The following is a 20224-nucleotide window of genomic DNA, read 5'->3' as shown; positions in this document are numbered from 1 at the left end:
GGTTTAATAACAGCAAGATGCCAAAATGCCTCATCTCCTCAAGTTTCATCACTATCAGACCGGCAGCGTGAAATGTCATATTTGAGCAGAAAAACCACAACAAACAACTCACCAAAGGCAAGTCAAGTTGACAGCAACAATGTAAACATGCAAAGATTTTCATTTTCAGTTTTGTTCTTTCCGTTTAGGCATCTATCCAGGGGAGGGAACGGCTCCGAGCAGAAGGTTTGTCTAGATTTGTCTAGTATCCTCTCTATGACAAAATATTTCTCTACCTGATATGACAGATTTGCATATAATCAGATATGCACACAAACTGCATTGGGCTCCGATGAAAATACACGAGAATGCAGAGGAACTCCCGTACAACTGAATCCAGCTGAGTGTATTTGAGCATGAACAGCATGTTGCAGAGCCTGTAGAGATATGACACCGCTGATGCTATCTATTTGTACCCATTACCGTTTAACAGAAATACTGTAACCTATTTTAAAATGGTAGAGCAGCCTCCGGGGTGTGACACACAACTGTTCAATTCAGCATCTCTTTCTATCCTAAGCGTCTTAGTGTGTTTTAAGCAACGTCTTGGTGCTAAAAAAGACCTCACTAACAAAACAGGAGGCTGACCTGTGCAGCGTGCAGCCTGCAGACTACTGTGGGTCACCAGTCTGGCAGAAATAAACCACATCCCCTGCTCTTCTCCTCCTGCTCGTACACAGAGAGGAAAACCCTCCCTGAATGAGGGAGAAAGACCTCTTTCAAACGCTCGCCCGCCCCTTCCCCTGCTTTCTCCGTCTGTTTCCATCAAGTCAGATAACACCCTGGCATGTCCTCGCAACATGACTGCATGTAATGATTTTAACACCTTTTATGTGATTTTGATGCACCAAAATGATGTATTTCTCCCTTGACAGGTGACCAACCTGCAGCAACAGCAGGACTGTGAGCTGTCAACCACTGCGAATAACAACAAACCACTGTGATGAGGGGCAGCAGGGGCACAGATACAGTATGACATGTCTTCATAATTAGCTGTAACTCATTAGCATCCTCATGCACTTTAAAGGCACAACGGTGGAGATCAAGCTCAAACATCAGCATACAGCGTCTTGGACATCAAATAATCACATTGCAGATTATCCTACTGTTTTTAAATACTTGAATATTATATTTAGGTGTGTTTGCAAAAGCCTCCAAAAACGCCTAGCATCACTGTAAACATGCTAACCAGTGTGATGCTAATGTCAAACTGTAAAAGTGAGTTTGAGTGAGCAGTTTTAAGCACAGTATTTGTTTTTTTTACGACATTTAATTTTAATTAATTTGCTGTAGCAGTCTTGTGGGCGTGTTGTCATGCTGAAACAGTAGTTGTGTGTGTGTTTTAACAGCGTTGAAGTGGAGTAAAAGTGACAAATGTAAGCTAGCGCTGCTAACACAGTAACGGTTAGTAACTGTAATTTAACGTTTTTCTCTCCGCCGTAAAACACGTTCAACTCAAAGTGAACACAAACTTGGTTGAGTTGAAGCAAACGTGACTTCCAGCAGCTCGGTGGTTGTTGTTTTTTTTTGTCTCCGTAACCCTTTTTCCCCTCCTCCTTTATATATTAAAGATAAAACCAGGGTAAAGTAGACACATTCCCCTACCTGCAGGACACTGTGATTTCAACTTTGGTGGCGGGGATGGACGCGTTCAGCGGGTCGAAGTCGCCTATCGACGCCATGTTCAGGAAACTGTTGTTCATCCTGTCAAAAAAAAAAATTGTTTGGCTTTTCCTCTGCCTCTGTTTGGTCCAGCCTCCTTTTTTTTTTTTTTTTTTTTACGAGCGACGAAGGAGGACAAGCGAGAAAGTGTGTGTGCGCCTCCTCGGCGAGAAGTGGAGCAAAGGTGCCGGAGAGAGGGAGAGGGAGGCTGGGAGATGTGATGTCACTTCTCCCTTTCTCCTCCTCTGAGTGTGTGTGTGTGTGTGTGTTTCCTTCTCCTTTGCCTCTTTTTCTTTCTGCCATCTCCTTCCCCTCTCCCTCCCTCCCTCCCTCACTCTCTCTCTCCCACTCTTTCAGTTCACTCATTTAAAATTCATTGCTTCCGATTTACTGGCATGCAAGTAATGACAATGAAAATAGAAGAAATCTGTCATGAAAGGTCTTTTCCTGTGTGTGTGTGTGTGTGTGTGTGTGTGTGTGTGGGCATGCATGCATGCATTTCCCCTGGCCTCAATATTCCCATTCACATCAGTTCAATTCAGTCCAATTCAATGTGGGCTGCTGGCATGAAACCCTCATTCCTTCTTGCATGGCCGGATTAACCTGTTAGTGGGCCCTGGGGCAAAAAAAAAAAAGCCCCTCCATGGGCCCCTGAGGACTTCACATAGGCTGTATAAAAGGAGTGGGGGTCTGAGATGTAAAGCCAAGTGTGTTAAACCTGTATTCTTCCTAATGGCCCGCAGGGGGCGACTCCACGGCCTTCAGAAAGAAGTCAGATTGTATGGAAGTCTATGAGGCTGCTTCTCTCTTCATTTATTATTTCATTAAGCATGTTCCTAACGAGTTTATGGTCCCACTCACTAGTTACAAGCCTCCGTCAACACAGCACGGTGTTCATTTAGTAAAATTATGTTTCCATTTAGAATAGAATAGACGATAAAACTTTGGGGCAGGACTACAGTCTGTCTATGACAGTACAAAATGGTGGATTTCGATAAAAATAAAAACAATTTTATCTAGACCTGCGACAAAGTTACGATAAATTCATGAAAACTACCCTAAAATATAATTATCAGGAGTGTGTTTTTTGCTTTACTCAACTGAGCCAGTCAAATTGAGCGTAAAAGAGAGATGAGAGAGATGACAGCATGGCTTCATCCGAAATAAAGAGAGAAGATAAATAAAACTTTTAATATGAATCGATGGATATCAATGCAACATATGTTCATTCTTCTGGCAGCCAGTTCTGAACTAGTGTGTTTAGAGACCATGGCTTTTAACAGCGTGTGACGTAATTCAGGCTTCGTCCAGCTTTTGGGGTATGTTAGATGTCTTCACAGAGAGGACACCACTTTAGACACATGGAGGAGGAAGACGATGCTGAGGAAGAAGAGGACAGATGTGAAGCAGTCCCCTCGGTGTATTTATGATGAAGATAGTTTGTTTATGTGTCTGAATGTGCTGTTGAAATCACATGGAAATACACATTGTTGATTTCATTAGGCTTTAGGAGGCGATTTAGACATTATAAGGTTTGGAAAGGTCCAGCAAAAGATTCTATTGATTTGCATTATGGGAAATGCATTATGGGAAATGTAGGATCTAGAGTTTTACAGGATATCTCAGCCTCTGCTGCTCCGATATTGACAATTCTTTTGACGATCTGTCGCCTGTAAATCCCTCAACCTTATGGAAGTGCAATACTGAATAGCTGGAGTGCACCTTTAAGATTTAGACACACTCTCCCTCTACATGTAATTATAAACCAGAAGAGTCTCCATGTGTGCGTGTGGTGCAGCTCATTCAGTCCCGCTCACACACACAATTCTAGTCTCAGTAGTGTGTGAGGAGATTATTAGTATCATTATTATTAGTGTTTGAATAGAAACACTAATAAGTCTCTCTCTCTATTTCCTCTCTCTCTGCTCTCTGCGCTCGACGCTACGAGGATAAGCATCTGATTTAATTAACTGAAAGGGAGACCCTCCGCTGGCAGAGAACAGAATGACAGCATGATGAATGTGAAGGGATAAGGAGGAGAGTCACATTATGAGGGCATTATGTGCACGAGTGTGCCCATTTCTAAATGAGACCTACAGTAGATTGAACTGTTTCGCTGTAGGTGTGTGTGTTTGTGGAGAGGTTGTCAGATGGCATGTGTGTGCCATCAAGGGAAACAGCTGATACTGTATGTGTGTGTGTGCACTCCTCCTCACAACTATCCCAAACTGCTCTGCTGGTGAAAGAGGAAGTACCTGCTCACTTTTTGTATATGCTGCATAAGTGTGTGTGTGTGTGTGTGTGTGTGTGTGTGTGTGTGTGAGAGAGAGAGAGAGGGAGAGAGAGAGAGAGAGCATTTCTTTAGAAGATAGAGTCATAGGTTCTTAAAATGACGCATTGCTCAGTGTGTTTACTGGCAAACCACATCTCTAAATATAGCCGTCTTACACACACATGCACTGACACGCCCTGGGCTGGATATTTGGCATGGTGGCAAAAACCATCATGGCACCTTTGGGCAAACATCATCCCACCGACCGCGTCCTCATGGGTGGGTGGGGTGAATGGGTTCATACACACACACACACACACAGGGGCAGAAATTACTGGACACACACTGAGGCAAACACACACACACACACACACACATATATATAGAGGGGGTTCAGACAGAAAGACAGAAGCCATTTGTGTGAGCAAACATCACATCATCGCCACCTGACTGTATCTCCAGCCCCCCTCTGCAGTGCCCCCTGGTGTGTGGACGCCGGCGCCTACAGTTTCTTTACATGTGAAACCGGTTGCTCAGTAACCAAAACTAAGAGATGCATCGTACAAATGTGGGTGCCAAAATTATGAGCAACTTATAAGCTACAAATATGTGAAATCAGAAGTTTGTGAGTGTTACAGTTGAATTGTAAGTCTAAAACTCTTCCAATCTTCCAAATCAAATGCAATTTAAAGGCATTTAAAAACTCTTTGACTATTTTCTTTGACTGCCAATAATTCATTTACTGTCTCAGCAACAAGAAAAAACTGTTTTTAACCCTAAATGTCAATAAAATGTTCAGTCACAAGCAGCCTAGAGTTTTTGCTGTCGTTGGCGAGCTTCCTGCATTTTTTCAGTCCATGTATGCTGTAAGAATGTTGATGTCCATTGATTATAATCCGGCGACTGGATCCCTGAACATGCATAAAACATTAAGCCATTTGTTTCCAATACATTGCTGCATAATTATTACACACAGGCATAATAGCAGTCTCATGTATCCACATTAAAAGACCCATCTGCATACGACGCATTCACCGCTCATGTGTTTGGATGCTCATAATGTCTAAATATCTAATGAACAATCCATTTGTCTCTCTCTTTCATGTAAGAATGACCCAAAGGTCCAAATTCCATTCATCCATTGAATTTTGGAAATAATCTCATCACAAGGTCCATTTAGTAGCTGCACTGGAGCTTTTGAGCATCAGTATGTTTTAGTTTGGAGTTTTTTTTGTAATATTATAATATAATAATTTGCAAGATAGGACGAAATAAAACTGAATTTATTTTCCTCACCTAAACAGGGGTAATATATGTCGCTCTATCAGCAGGCCAACATGCAAAAATGTGACATGCCAATGCAGGTTTTTCAAGTTCGCCATCTTGTGTTTTGCTTTAGTTGAGCTGTACACATGTTGTGAATTTTGCACATATTTGGCAGGGATGTATAAACAGCGCTAATGAAGGAACGTCATGGCTATTCATTCAGTAGCTGTCAAGATATTTATTTTATTTATTCTCTTGTCATGTTCATTACAGATGTTTCCTAGATTTAGTTACCGAAAGAAAAAATGTAAAATTTGTTTAAAAAATAAAGCAGTGTCTGACTTGGTACAGTACATTTCCCAGTAAGGTATATAAAAAGTGTCTACATGCCTAAATTCACTGGTGTTACAGTCCCTGGTTGTGTGATCTGTAATGCACACATTTACTTTCTACCACACAGGGTTTTACTGGAGAGCTCTCAGGGTGTAATAGCTACTAACACTTAGACACTCGCCACACAGCCGGTACTGACCTGTGCTTCCTTCTGTCAAATGTATACGAGAGCACGCACTTGACCCTTTCACTACGGCTGTTATTATCAGCTATATCTCACACTATCACCTCCCCTCGTTCACATACACACTCAAGATCTTCTGCTGAGTGTTCGTCTCCCACAGTTTCTCTCTTTCGGACATAGAAACTCAAACAGATTCAGTAAATGAAACACAGATGTCATTTCTTCATTGGCGCTGCCCTCTAATGTCATGCAGAAACGCCTTCCCCGGGATATTAGAAATGTTGTTCTTGCCAATCTGTTTGGCTCGATAACTTGAGATCCGCCGAGAGCGGACAAGGTTGATTTCTGTAGCCGCATTAAGAGAGCAAGCAGCAGTATCACAGCTCATCAGTTCTGGTCATAAAGCAGCAGCGCTGGTATTTTTAGCTGGAGGATTCACTCTGTGGCCGCTCAGAGATAGGAGGCTGGGTGGTGAATATTGACCCTGTCCTCCTGAGCCTCATTGCTGCTCAGATAAACGTCTTTAACTACCACTTGGCTGTCTCTGTCTGTTTTCCCCACACTGTATTTCTTCCCTCTTTACATGTTTCTGCTTCTGTCTCAGCGACATCATTTGCTTCCAAATGGCTGCCAAATAGATGAAATGCAAATCAGATGTGTTTCTCATACCAATAGCTCACTGACTGTCAGACGACAAAACATTCTTGCTGCTAATGATGCCCAGAGTTATTTCAGGATCACATCCAGTGGTAGAAACTGCACTGTGAAATTCTCTAATGCACCAACTAATGGTTAAGAAAACAATGGGAGTGTACAGCTAAAAAGGTCTAAAGCACAAAGTAACAACACAAATACCGAAGGGACACCAGCAGACACACAGAGTCATGTTTAAATCCAGACATTGACTTACAGTGATTCCCTGGAGACTTACCTTAATAACTATTACTTGCTTAAACCTAATCCTTGTTGCAACCTCAACCTAAACCAAACCTTCCCTAACATCAAACCAAGTCTTCACCTTAAAATGTAATGCTTCACGTTAAGGGGACTTGCATTTTGTCCCCATTTGGGAGGCGAGTCCCCACAATGTGAGTGTGTAAACAGATTTGTGTCCCCACAACCTCAGTAACACCTGCTACACACACACACAAACACACAAGCACACACAGGGCTAAATCTGATCTCAGGCCATTTCACATAGAAATTAACCTGTATTGATTTTAATCCCCCAGTAAATACAAAGCACCTGCAGCTGCACTAATCACATTATTCAGATGGATTTAACTGTGAAACAAGAGCATCCGGTGGGGCGCACACACATCACCGATCAATGTGTTCACTGAACAGATTAGAAGAGGATACATCATCTGAACTCTTCATACATTATGCTAGAATTAAACTGAAAGTGGAACTCTCAGCCCACGCTCTCTGTCTGAGAAGTCATTATTCATTTGTGGTGAAACTTGATCATCTGGTTGGTGTAGTAGTGTTCCAGGAATACCAGTGTCAGTCAGTTCCCGTATACAGTGAGCATCCTGAGGAGCTGGTAGGGCAGAAACTTGGTGGTCAATTATGAAAGCTATTTAAGGACAACATGCAAGTCTTTTACAAGAATTTACTTCCCAATTATGACTTCTTTATCAATTGTGTAGTTATTAGCCTGTATAGTAATTTAGCAAATGAATGGCTGTGGGCACTGACAGTTGATAAAAAGCAGACTCACAGGCCTTTGTTGTCCATTAAACAACATGCCTTACAAACAATAGAGTGCTATTAATCTTCTCATCTAACTCTCAAGAAACTCAATAAGCATATCATTCAAAAAGATAAACTATTCCTTACAGTTCACTTGTAACGTCAGTGATGCAAATACAAATCGCACCTCCTCCTTTCTTCTTAGCTTCCTCCATCAGTGTCCTGTTTGGTCTCTTTACGGCTGCCATGATGTCTGTACTGAAAGTGCTGAACTAGCTTTTCTTTACAGAAAGCTGAAGACCTAAACTGGTGGTGGAGTGTGCTGAGATGAAATAAAGCGTCACACGATTCTTCTAGGAGATCGTACCCGCTCAACCCAAGTTATCTAAAGCAAGACCGGGTGTTTGGTGCATGAAGTGGAATAGTTTCTACCATCAAAGTGGTTCTGAAGCTTTTACTTTACTTTACATACAGTTGCTTTAAGGTTAAAGGTCAGATAAGTATGATTGCTAAGGTTGCATGTCGACTTTTAAACTTTGGAGACAACAAATAGGCAAACGAGACATTTCATCTGTCACCTACACGTTTAGAATCAATACTCTGACATATTATAATTATCAGTAAGCTACAAAGTACTTTAGGCAACTGAATCCTCTATAAGCTTGTCCGGCTCGTGTGCAAATCAGATGCGTGTGTCCAGTGAGGAGAAGGTGGCTAGCTGACAATGTTTCCCATTAACAACAGCAGAAACTCCAAGTTATGCGGAGTTAATCAGAATGCATTGTGGGAGTGTGTTATTTCATCTGAAAGCATTATTAGAATAGTCAGAACAGCACGCACAAGACAGAGTGAGGCAGCCGCGAGTCAGTGCTCTGCTCCTGCGAGTCCAATTAACACTCCTCTGTCCTCACTACATTACATTACTATACTACTTTACTCATTACTCTCACAGCTGAACATTAAATATTGATCCTTCCATCACTGTTCTCATTCATTTGTGTCTTCAGGGGGAGTTTCTTACCCTTGTCCTCCTCTCCGTCTACGTCTACGTCTACTGCGCTGGACTAAATCACAAGATTCAATATTACCGCTTGAAGTTATAATTAAAGGAGGAATGAAACCAAGTGCAGATAAGTGATGATTTAGTGAGGCCAGAAGACCCAGAGATTACGTAAATCTAGAGGTAATATACTGTATAATGCATCTGTGGTGAGGCTATGTTGTGATTTTTATTTGGAGGACAATTGTAACCACTGAGCCTGAAAATGTAAAACAGACTGCCCGCAGCTGCTTTTATTAATCTCATGCAATCAGATTTCATGTTTTGCCAGGGGAACACAAAGCTCACACACACAAAAACTGCTAGAATCTCAAAGTCAATATGATGATTTATCCGGTGCACCACGTCATTATACAGCACTACCACCATGTGGTCACAATGCATTAATACATGGTTTAAATGAATATATGAATAAATAGACATAACACTTTTAACATAAAAATGGTTTTTATTTTAAAATTTGTTTTCACACTGCATCTGATATTTGAATCACCTGAAACTGTGCACAAGAGAATCAGCAGGAAGAAAAAACAACAGTCGTATTTACACAAGAGCAGATTTACAGTCAGATTTCAAAATAAGATTCAACTACAGTTAGAAGGATAATCAAGATTTTAAGCAGCCTGTCTGATCTATCATGAATTAGGAATACTTACATGCTCATATCTTTTCTTTTTTGGGATTAATTTTTAAGCAGTTCAAGTGCAAGTCGATGGGACCGGGAGTAATCACAATTTCATTCGTGTGTATTAGTCTATGTTGTGAGACGATAACAAAAAAACTGATTTAAAGTTGCAAAAAATGTGATTTTTCAGTGCAATTATTTGAGTCCCATTGACTTTAGCATTGCTAACAATCTCTCCCTCGAATATCCAAACAAGAGCAGCAAGTGTTTTTCTCAATCAGTTTAAATCACACTCATGATACAATGGTTTATGATAAACTGGTCAACCTTTTTAATAAGGGATAGTCCTCATTTATCACGCTCGCTCCCCACAGTTTAGGATTTATTTCAGGCACTGATAATACATCTCTGATTGTGGATAAATCCATCCCATATTCCTGTGCAGTCCATCGTCTTTGATGCCGAGATATCAGAGGCATCAGATGGAAATGAGCTCAAAATCTCTGATTGATGAGGAAGACAACAGCGATCAAAAAAATAAATAAATAGTATTTCAGACTGACATTTAAAAGACTGAATGTAGTTTGATATGGTTAGCTCGTGTGCAGTTTAGACACTAAGACAGTGGGCGTGAACAGTACTGCTCACGTCGTTTGGATTGAAAAACACACACATCTTTTAGGAACACAAAATATGCATGTTATATCCCAAGAAGAGGGAATTACAAGGTGCTTGATTCCATCAACGTGACTGCTTTTCATTCACATCGTTCAGATTAGGAACAGCTTCTCATACACTTTAAGTATCCTCTCATGAAACTACAGGCTGCGCACAGACTCCAGCTAAAGTTTCCTTAAAGCACGTTTGGTGCCGTAGTCGTACTTCAGCTTTAGAAGTGTTTCACAGCTCCAATAATCCTGGAAGTGAGAAAATGTTTGCTGTGAAGACCAAAGATCCAGGTCAGACGGGAAAGTAAACCCACCAGCAGAGAAAAACCCGACTTCAGACTGTAAATACTTAAAACAGAGAATACTGAAACCTTTAGTGACTGCGAACACACCACTGACTGAAACATTGAAGCTGCTGTGAGTTTGGGAAACACTTGTATGAACACCTGTATTATTCAAACTTGGAATCTAGATGAAACAGCTATTCAGCCTTTTATCTTATAGATAAAAGTAGGGTTTAATGGAGGGTATATTGTTTCTAATGCTGCCTTACAAAGCCAGAACGCCGTGACTACATTGGGAAAACCTGACTAAAAACCACAATCTGACTTTTTGACATCTGTCTCACCATCTACAGAATCACTGTACCACATAACTTACAAAATATAGCATTTCAAATCTGAAACACAGAGGTAGCTAAAAACCCAAACCGCTGTGACTCTGTGCTAGCTAGTTTAAGGCTAGCCGGTGAAAGCTAATTTACCCAAATTTTCTACCCACAGCTTTTTTTCCTTAGCTACTGAGTTTTATAAATAAGGCAGTAACTAAAATCTAATCATAATGGAGGAAATCAGTAACACCAGTTAACCTCGGCCTGCTAAAAGCTAAGTAGCCATGCTTAGCAGGGTACACTGTCTCAGCCTGAAAGTAGAGTTTACAGCACTGAAATCATGTAGTAACTATAAATCTATTCATTAAACGAGTTCATCAGTGCAACTGGGAAAGAAAGCTAAAGGGAACATTTTGCTTGTATTTACTGTTTGACTCAAATGTAGGAATATTATTTGTACTGTTGTTTTGAGGACAAATTCTATCAATTAACAGACACCAGATGAAAGTAGTTAAATTTGAGGTGGAAGCTGTGCAGGGACCTTCAAAGTAGCGCAGTATTTTCTTATTTAGAGGCCTCTTATGTTGCACTAGAGTGTTTGGCAGTTCAACAGCTGAACAATAAGACCATGCTCAGTTTCACTAGTTGCAGTATTTGGTCCTTGGTTATAAAGAACACACACACACACACACACACACACACACACACGTACCCAAATTGACCTGGGGAGCAATGGCAGGAAAGCACAACACACCATGTGAACACTAAGGACAGACTCACAGTTATTGCTGGTGGGCCGGAGACGTCCAAGTCTTGTTTTGGGACGCAGTCGCTTTCAGCAGTCTTAATCGACATCACTTGGTGCGAAGAAGCAAAGCATTCACCAAAAACAGCAGCTCTGGCAAAATTCACTCTTTGCATACAGTGAAAGGTATCCATGTTGTCTTTTGATGAACTGAGGAACGGTGAACGCACAGGAGAGTCGTGGATCCATTGACACAGATCCATATTTTTACTTTTTTTCCCATTGATTTTTCCTTGGAGCTTTACTGGAGGCTTGAGCGGCTCCACTGTGATCCGTCTTGACCTAGAATATTAGTGAATACACTCGGCTTGAAAGACCGAGAGCAGCCGCATTTAATTAGACTTCCCTGAAACTGATCCCTGTGGAGCATCCATGAAGGATCAGTGACGTCTTAAGATTGTTTTTTTAGTCTGAAATCCACGCTTTCAGGACACAGATCCACTTTGAACTCCCGTCCAACTCTTCATCAAGTCATAGGTGGTGTTGCAGAAGCCAGAAAACAATCCTCCATTTCATGTCTGATCAGAGGAATCAGGTGTCAGTGGACTCCTTCCTCCAGGGATCCTTTGGCTTCCCAAATCTTCACTGTGCGGTCACTGTCAGAAAACACACACACATACAGGGAAAAGTTCACCAAAAACAGCTCATAATAATCTCAGTATCACTCCACTTACTTGACAGTTATGACAAAGAGTGTAAAAACTGAAAAGAGCATGTTTTGTGGCTCACTCTGAGGCGGTGAACAGTTGGCTGCTGTTTGTGGCCAGGCCGTTGATGGGACTGTCGTGTCCCCTGATCTCGCCGAGGGGCGCCAGTGATTCAGCGTGCCAGAGGCGTAGCAGCCCTCCTCTGCATCCGCTGAGCAGCACCGCAGAGCCTGGCACCACGCCCAGAGCACTAACCCAGTCTGCCGGGGCACTGACAGACTGCTAGAGCAAACAGCAGCTAGTTAGCTCACATCATACTGTAGGTTTTATTTTTCAGCTCATAGAAAATGAAATCTGGGGGTAAAAAGCTACGCAATACCACACTGCTGTGGTATCAGCATACCTGAAGCAGCTGTTTACTGGCCAAGTCCCACTTCTTGATGTAATAGTCTCTGGAGCCACTGTAGAAAACATCTCCGTGCACGGCCAGAGACTCCACGCCGTCCTGATGAGCAGGACCAAATGTGTGGCTGGAGGTGATGCTGCCCTGAGCACCTTCTGCCACCTCAAACATCTGGACACACAAACACACAAATGTACCCACAATACAACTGACTCTAGTGGTTTCTTGCAAACAAGCCAAAAGGACTTTAATTGTTTGTGTGTCTTACTTTAACATGATGGTCTTTGGAGCCAGTGAGGACAACATCCTGTCCATTACCTAATTTGTCAACAGTCAGACACATAACAGGTCCTAAATGACCAGTCAGCTTCCCCGTGGACACGAATCTAGAGAAAGACAGGGAAAAAGATGAATTCTGATCAGTCTGACTTTGTCAAAGTAAAACTCTGTTTAAAACTAATCTGCGTTTGAACTTACTTGCGGAGGTCCCACATGCGCACAGCGTTGCCAGCGGCGGCGTAAAGGAAGGAGCCCGAAGGGTTGAGAGCGATCTGGTTGATCTGACTCTCTCCTGGTGGGATGGATAAACTCCTGACAGAGGAACAGATGTCTCCTGAACCCACCTGGCCAGACGACCTAACAACCACAAGAACGCAGAATACATCCTCGTTAGTGGGATTAGATTCAGACAATGTTAAGCTGTAAAAATGTGGGAAACACTTACGTGAGCGAGCGGATACACTTGGCAGAGTCTCGTATGTCCCAGACTTTGATGTAAGCAGTGGAAACAGTGAAGACGAGACTAGAGGTGTACCTGAAATATAGCAGCACAACATGGAAAAATGTATCAGCACTAAATGCTACGGGATTACTGCTATTTAACCTGTGCTATTGCTGCACACAAGCACCTGACTGAGACGACACTGCTGGGATGATCTGCCAGAGACATGATTTCCTGACCCGTCACCAGGTTCCACACTTTACATGTACGGTCTAAAAACACACAAAGCACATACGGACACATAAGGAAACGTTCGCTTGAGGCTCCTTCTCTTCAAAGAAAGCGATATCATTACAGACAATTTGTTGTTGTTTTTTTTACCTTTGGATCCTGTGAAGAGCAGATCATCTGTGGCATCTACGCAGAGAACAGGTTTGGTGTGCCCCTCCGCTACATGGACACACTGGAGTTTGGCCCCACGGCTGTTTTTAGGGGCTGTCACAGGGTTGATCACACCTCTGCAGTGAGCATGACAAGATAAAAGTTACACTTGGCAGTTTAAAATAGAGGTGCCTTTAGATTTGTATTTTAAAAGAAAAGGCCCAAAGACATGAAATTACCTATGGCCTTCAAATACAGGTGACTCCTCCAAGCTGAATCAGAAGACAAAGTAACGTGAAAAATCAGCCCATTAAAATGTAAAGATTATTATCTGTACTGAAGTCAAATGCATATATTTTGGGTTTGAAATAACAAAAGCTACAATGGCTGGCAACTGTCCCAGAAAGTTAACCACCATAAGTGATTGTTTTAACATTAACAAGCTCAGATAGTTATTGGAAGTGTCGGACAACATTACAAAAAGGATCCCTACAGAGACAGACCTGTGACATCCTTTTTGTTTAACCAGAAACAGCCCTTGTATAGCTTTGGTCAAAGCCGCCAGACTCCATTAACAAAAACAATAATTTTACATTACAATTACAGGTCTAACTTGGTCTCTATCAGTTAGCTTGTTTGTGTTAGTGTGTGACTTTGGTGTTTTAAAGGCTTAATTCAGATTCAACAGAATACTTGTGTAACAAACAAACTAACCAATCAAGGTTACAGTAGACCAGGAACTCCTGCGCTATGGAAGCTTAAATTACTATTTTTGTCAATGGAGTCAGGTGGGTTAAAATAGCACAATACAACAGCTGTTTCTGGTTATACAAAAAGGATCTTATAGGTCTATCTCCTTATTGATCCTTTCTGTACTGCTGTCAGACACTTCTAATAACAATCCGAGCCTGTCAGTGACAAAAATACAACTCATTGATTAACGGTACTTGTCACTTACAGTGATTTGTAGTCGCTGCCTTTCGCTTTAGCTTCTGCTGTGGTAGGCGGAGGTGTTTGCGTGGGTGCTGGGATGTGTGTCGCCGTGGATCCTTTCTCTTGTATCTTCCTTCGGCTGAGGGGCGACCGCTCCAGCTGCCTCCTCTCAGTCCCTGTAGGTGACCTGGATCCAGACCTGCAGACGGGAAAAGTAACAGGAGATATTTTGTTATTGTAATAAATAACAATTCAACAAGGTGGAAGAGTGAACAAATTCTCATCACACTGCTTTACAACCGACAATCTTTAAAATGTTACAGCTACAGTACTAAATGTTCAATAAGTCAAACAGAGAGAATAAAATGAGATATTTGTCTACCACTGAGAAATGCTGCCTTAAACACTTACAAGCCAGCTGGCCTGGCAGACAGTGCAGATGGGGAAACAGTTTGCTCGCGGTCAGGGGTTTGACCAACCGCGTGACCCTGCATGTCTGCCGGCCCTTCCGGGCGCTCTGAGAGGGGCAGCAGAGGGGTGGAGAAGTCTCCAGTGGGGGATTCACAGGACGGATCCCCACTGCTGGCATAGAGCAGCTCCATCTGGGTGGCGGTCCTCCTGCGAGCCTGAGGGGCCAGAATTGTTTGGCTCAATATTCACTAGACTCACAAGTTAATGGACCAGTTAGTAATTATTCCAAGTCAGGGAATGAATAAAGGTGTAGGGGAAGCAAAGTAGGAAGTACAATAGGACGAAATAGGTAAAGTAGGATAGGAAGTAATGAAAGTACCCCAAAACAACATTTGTTTTTTTACTTTTTTTGATGTTTTTACTGTATATCAGATTGCCATGCACAGCACATTACCTTGCTTCTTGGTCTGGATTCACCACATAACTTCAACAGATCTGATGCCAGTGTGCTGAAACAAAGTCAGGGATTTTCAGTCAGCTACACCCACTCCATAAGAACATGCTGTAATAATGTTTACCATCTTAGTTTAGTGTGTTAGCGTGCTAGCGTTTGCTAATTAGCACTAAACAGTGCAGCTGTAGTGGCAGTGCTTATTAGTAAAGTACAGGCTGAGGCTGAAGGCGATACTTATGTCGACTTGATGATAATGCTAAATGAAGGGACCAATAAACGTATTAGCATGTACAGTAACAAGTGGCAATGTCAATTCATTTTATATATAGAATTAAGCCCATTAAGCTCAAAGTGCTTTAATAAAAAAGGCAAAAACTGGTAATCAGCCTGAGAGAACAGGAAAGTTTTGAGTCAGAAGTAAAACGGTGACACAGAAAAACAGTCTGAACAGTAAAAGTCTGTGTTTACCTTCCCTCTGAGGCTGGACTGGGCGTAGACTCGTCACTACTGCTGTCGTCTCCGTTCTCTGTACCACAAAACACACACGCACATTAACACACATAAGAAATATGATTTATAATTGCATTTGCAAAGCATATTGAACATGTGTATTTCCCTAATGGTGCAGTACAGTATGTCCTAAACTGAACCTAAACATTACAGCACAAGAATGTGAGTTCAGAACAAGATCAGGTGTCACCTGGTTTAGTTTCAGATAAAGGGGGACAAAACCAGGTGTCATTAGGGTGATGGGACGGGAAGCTACAGAGTATTTTCGTCATGTGTAACGGAAGAATGGAGAATGACAGAGACAGAAAAATAAATAAAAACGACAAATGCAGACACACAAAGGAGCCCTGAGTCCTGCTGCAGCGTGGATCTTCGCTGCTGTTTAGTTTTAGTGAGTGGGACTTGCTAGCAGGTGGGGTAACTCAACACAACAAACACATCATGCTCGTCATGGCAAAGTTACTTCAACTGGGTTAGTTTTTAAAAGGAGCACTGAGGGCTTGGTGCACACTACAAGACTTCTTCATTTCACTTTGGGACAGTAGTTACAGGACATTAATATAAATACAGTTAATGGACCAAATATAAAAAAAGAAAGTCACCTGTAGTTATTACATGATTACATCCTGTTAAAGATTAATTCAGATTTAATGATTTTTAAAGTTTTATTCCATATCTGCCTTTAATTGGGGTACATTTTAAGGAAATCTTGTAGTGTGCAAGTGCCACTCTCTCTCAAACACAGTCACACTGCTAAGCATCTTATACTCACCTGACGACAGGTAACCTAACTCTGAGTTCACACCGACACAACAGAGAAAACAAACAAAATCAAAACTCAAACCCAAAGATGAAGAAAGGGCGACTATTTTATTTTACAGGCCTGCTGTTTGTTTCACAGAGAATTCAATGGCACGTTTTCTCTAATGATCATTATGTATCAACTCTGTTTGTACACCCATAAAGAAAACAGGCCTTCAAAATAAAATGTCGCCTTATGGTGAAAGAGATGATTAAAAAAAGGTGATTGTGCTTGGCGTGCTCAGACCAGCGTGGGTCTGCTGGCGTTCCCTACCTTGCAGAGCGCTCCCCAGCAGAGCGTCCAGCTCCGGGTTGATCTCAGCTTTCTCCTTCAGCATGTGGAACAGCAGCTGGTTCTGGGTGGCGTTGTTGATCTCCGTCTGCTTCAACCTGCCCTCCATCACCTTCAGCTGGGACTCCTTCTGAGACGCCTGCAGACCCTGACAGAGATCACGCAGCAGACTGTTTGTCACTGGACACAATGTGAATTGTTTTTTAGTTGTTTGTATATCTCACAAACAGGCAGATCTAATGAAGGCTATGTTGTTGTAATCACTTCCTTCCATTTGTTCGTCCCTGCTGGGTTGAATGTGTTTCCTCGCTGGACCAATTAGGTCTAATTAAATCTAATTTTATCTCATCTAATACAAACAGAATTTAATCAACTTGCTCCATTGAATTCAAGCTTATAAAGCAGCCGTGGTTATGAAAGATGAGCGGACAAAATTGTATATGAACCAAAATACTCACAATGCAATCAAATTCATACAGTCCATTTATTTTGAAAGATATGACTTTCAAATAAATTATGATAACTAATGAAATGTAGCCCATGGAATTGCTCAATGTTAAGTTAACATGCTGGAGATGGGGTTACATGACTCACAATAAATCTTATTAAAAGGTAAAAGCAAAAGGTTTATCAGGTTAAATAAGAATAACCCGGACATGAATGCAAACAAAGACACACTGATAACATTAAGACTGAAATCACATTAAGTCAGCAAGGGCGGTTGGTACCTTATTGATGGCCATCGTCATGAAATGGTCCAGAATGAAGCGGGCCTCTGATAAATTACAGGAATTGATCACCGCGGCCATATCCACCGTGTCTCCCTCCTCCTGCAGCCCATAATAATAACACATTGGATAAAGTGGCACTCAGTCACAGGACAGTGTAGTATATAACCACAGTTTATTTAAATAAGATTTTAGGAAATACACCAACTAGCTTTCTTGCCCGGAGCTGGACAAGAAGGTTGGTGACAGGTGATTGTGTTTGATTAGACGGCAGCGCTAAACAATTGTTTCCTGTTAATGTTAATGTTAATACAGTCGCTACAGTCATTGTTACTCCGACAAATAAGTGCCTGATGCTCATTTGTCACAGTGGAGTCTACAAAGTTGTCACTGGTGCTTAACTGCACAATTATTTCCCAATTTGTCCATCTGAGACAACAGAAGACACATATCAGCAAATTCTGTGTTTTTATTCCCACAATTTATGAGGTACTTTGAAGACGTGACCTCCTACATCTTTATTTATTAAGCTTATATACAAGGGGATCACCTTGGCCTCCTCCATCTGCATGATGTTGGCCTGGCAGTCGGCGATGCTGTCATTGATATAGTCGATGTTGGCACTGAGAGACTCCAGCTCCTCGTTCAGGGAGGCCAGTGAGCGGTCGGCATCCGTGCCCTCCACCGTCATCTTCTCTCTCTTTCTGGACACTCGCTCCCTCCGCTTGGTCAGCTCCTCCCGTTGCTAAAGCGGTGGCGGAGTTAAGGGAGAGAGAAGTGAGAAGAGACGTGAGGGAAAGTAAAAAAAAGGGACAAATACACCAGTTTGTGATGATGTCGTGATGCGTTACCTTCAGCAGTCTGTTCATATCTGTCTCCATGTTGGAGATAGTCATCCTCTGCATGATGATGTCAGTGACGCGCCTCTCCAGGGACTGCCACTTGGTCCTGGCTGTCCTGCTCAGGTAGATACTTCCCATCCGTGTCGGGGAGCTCCTGAGAGGCAGAGAGAGAGAAGCAGCACTTTTTAGAATCGCTAAAACACACATGTGATGCACACTTTGACACACATAGATGCTCTCAGCTGCTGCACCTGGCTCCGTTGGATGGGGACGCCCCAGAGGTGTGCATCCTCCCCGGGGTGGCTCTGTGTGACGGCTCCTGGAGAGGCTCCTGTAAGCTCACCTTCCTGCTCGCCTTCCCAGACACGGGCCTCACCTGCCGCCTGAGAGCGGTCACCTGACGCAGTCCACAAAAGACACAGTCACTTTGCACATAAGAGTGGAACAAAGGCGGACGAACACCCAGTGATACTATCTTTACTCTCTGTGACTCACCTCTTCATTCTTCCTGCGAAGAATCAACTCCTGTTGTCTTTTCTGAGCCTCCATCTGTTTCAGTTGGTGCTAAGCAGGAATTGACACAATATTTACATTTGAAACACATTCATCATTGAACGTACATTAATTTGACTTGCTATCATGTATAAAATGATTCCTTTACACAGTAGTATTGTATGATTAGATGGGTTTAAATTCAGATATATCTTTACTTATCTGTGAATTAAACCAAGTAACGATACAAACGATATGTAAATACAGGAAATGAATCTCCCTCTGTGAATGTCTCCAGCCCTCTCACCTCTGCTCTGCGCTGGTCTTTCTTCAGAGAGGCGATCTCCCTGTTCCTCCTGCACTCTGCGGCTCTGCTTCGCTCCTGCTGCTCCTTCATCTGACGCATCAGTGCCACCTGGTAGACACACAGGGTTGTGTAGTAATGGATTACATGTGATTATTTGTTATTACGGAATCAGATCACAAATAATAACGGAAAAATCTGCAGTCAGACCATAGTAACATTGTCAAGGATTATGTAACACCTATAAAATATAGCAATTTTAATAGCATGAACCTTATTTTTCATGACAACCAGTGTTAAAAGTGCGTCTGACACACAGGGCTTCTTAGACAAGTGCTCCACGTTGCGGCAGGGGAAAAAAGTACGGTGATAAGTTCAGGCAGGATTCCTGACAATATCCCCATCACTTACAAAACAACTCATTTACACTGCAGAATGGTGCAGTAAAACAAAACACGACCTATTCCTTTACCTTGGTCTTCTTCATCTCGGTCACATCCAGCTGGAGTTTCTTGAGCTGCTTCTCGTACTGCGACTGGTTCTTCAGCAGGCGGGCGTGCTCCTTCTGAGCCGACTGGAGCTTCTGCAGCTCTTTGTTCATGGAGCTCAGCTTCCTCTCATACTCCACTTTGATCCTCTTGGCCTTCTCCTCTGTACCAGACTCCACTGAACCTGGAAATGAACGAAAAAACAAAGGAACAGCCTTTTGTTTTGTTTGTTTGTCAGCTGGAACATGTGAAGCTTCCTTTTTCTGTTTCACAGGGGAACCCAGGTACTAATTACAAGGCTCGTCAGCGAAGTCAAGTACCTGTTTGAATGTGTGTCTTACCCATATTATGCAGCACCTTGTCCCTCTCCAGCTGTGTGTCTTTGATTTTGTTCTGCAGCATCATCAGCTTCTGCTCGTACTGCTGTTTGAGAGTGTGCAGACGCCGCTGGCTGTTCTCCAGCTCGTCTATGAGCTTCTGTTTGATGGCGATCTCACAGGTGATGTTGGCCAGGTCGGCCTGGACGTTCTCTGTGCACAAATGCACCCTTAGATCCCGACACCACCTCCATTTCATTACCAACTGTGACTTCAGGCTC

At 42.4% G+C, this 20224-nt stretch overlaps 2 protein-coding genes across 4 annotated transcripts in view; both read right to left on the bottom strand.

Moving 5' to 3' along the window:
- LOC139221563 (copine-8) overlaps window positions 1-1775 on the bottom strand; it is a 72950-nt gene extending 71175 nt beyond the window's left edge. Inside the window, exon 1 of the mRNA XM_070853470.1 lies at window positions 1645-1775. Within this exon, the coding sequence (XP_070709571.1) occupies window positions 1645-1742 (98 nt within the window). The 5' untranslated portion in view covers window positions 1743-1775. The remainder of the gene's footprint in view (window positions 1-1644) is intronic.
- Window positions 1776-11595: 9820 nt separating this feature from the next.
- LOC139221688 (kinesin-like protein KIF21A) overlaps window positions 11596-20224 on the bottom strand; it is a 29863-nt gene continuing 21234 nt past the window's right edge. For 2 of the 3 annotated variants that reach the window (XM_070853606.1, XM_070853608.1), the window contains 22 exons: window positions 19968-20156; window positions 19611-19810; window positions 19142-19249; window positions 18838-18906; window positions 18594-18739; window positions 18352-18496; window positions 18051-18245; window positions 17501-17602; window positions 16755-16920; window positions 15638-15695; window positions 15170-15224; window positions 14716-14930; window positions 14330-14503; window positions 13611-13643; window positions 13372-13508; window positions 13178-13262; window positions 12994-13083; window positions 12747-12905; window positions 12538-12655; window positions 12270-12440; window positions 11949-12148; window positions 11596-11815 (listed from right to left, as the gene is read on the bottom strand). In XM_070853606.1, coding sequence (XP_070709707.1) covers window positions 11758-11815; window positions 11949-12148; window positions 12270-12440; window positions 12538-12655; window positions 12747-12905; window positions 12994-13083; window positions 13178-13262; window positions 13372-13508; window positions 13611-13643; window positions 14330-14503; window positions 14716-14930; window positions 15170-15224; window positions 15638-15695; window positions 16755-16920; window positions 17501-17602; window positions 18051-18245; window positions 18352-18496; window positions 18594-18739; window positions 18838-18906; window positions 19142-19249; window positions 19611-19810; window positions 19968-20156 — 2873 coding nt within the window. In that variant the 3' untranslated portion in view covers window positions 11596-11757. The remainder of the gene's footprint in view (window positions 11816-11948; window positions 12149-12269; window positions 12441-12537; window positions 12656-12746; window positions 12906-12993; window positions 13084-13177; window positions 13263-13371; window positions 13509-13610; window positions 13644-14329; window positions 14504-14715; window positions 14931-15169; window positions 15225-15637; window positions 15696-16754; window positions 16921-17500; window positions 17603-18050; window positions 18246-18351; window positions 18497-18593; window positions 18740-18837; window positions 18907-19141; window positions 19250-19610; window positions 19811-19967; window positions 20157-20224) is intronic. The other variant, XM_070853607.1, reaches the window with a different exon arrangement.

The sequence above is a fragment of the Pempheris klunzingeri genome, chromosome 22 (assembly GCF_042242105.1).
Source record: "Pempheris klunzingeri isolate RE-2024b chromosome 22, fPemKlu1.hap1, whole genome shotgun sequence".
Lineage (NCBI taxonomy): Eukaryota > Metazoa > Chordata > Actinopteri > Acropomatiformes > Pempheridae > Pempheris > Pempheris klunzingeri.
This window is presented reverse-complemented; position numbering and strand designations above follow the sequence as displayed.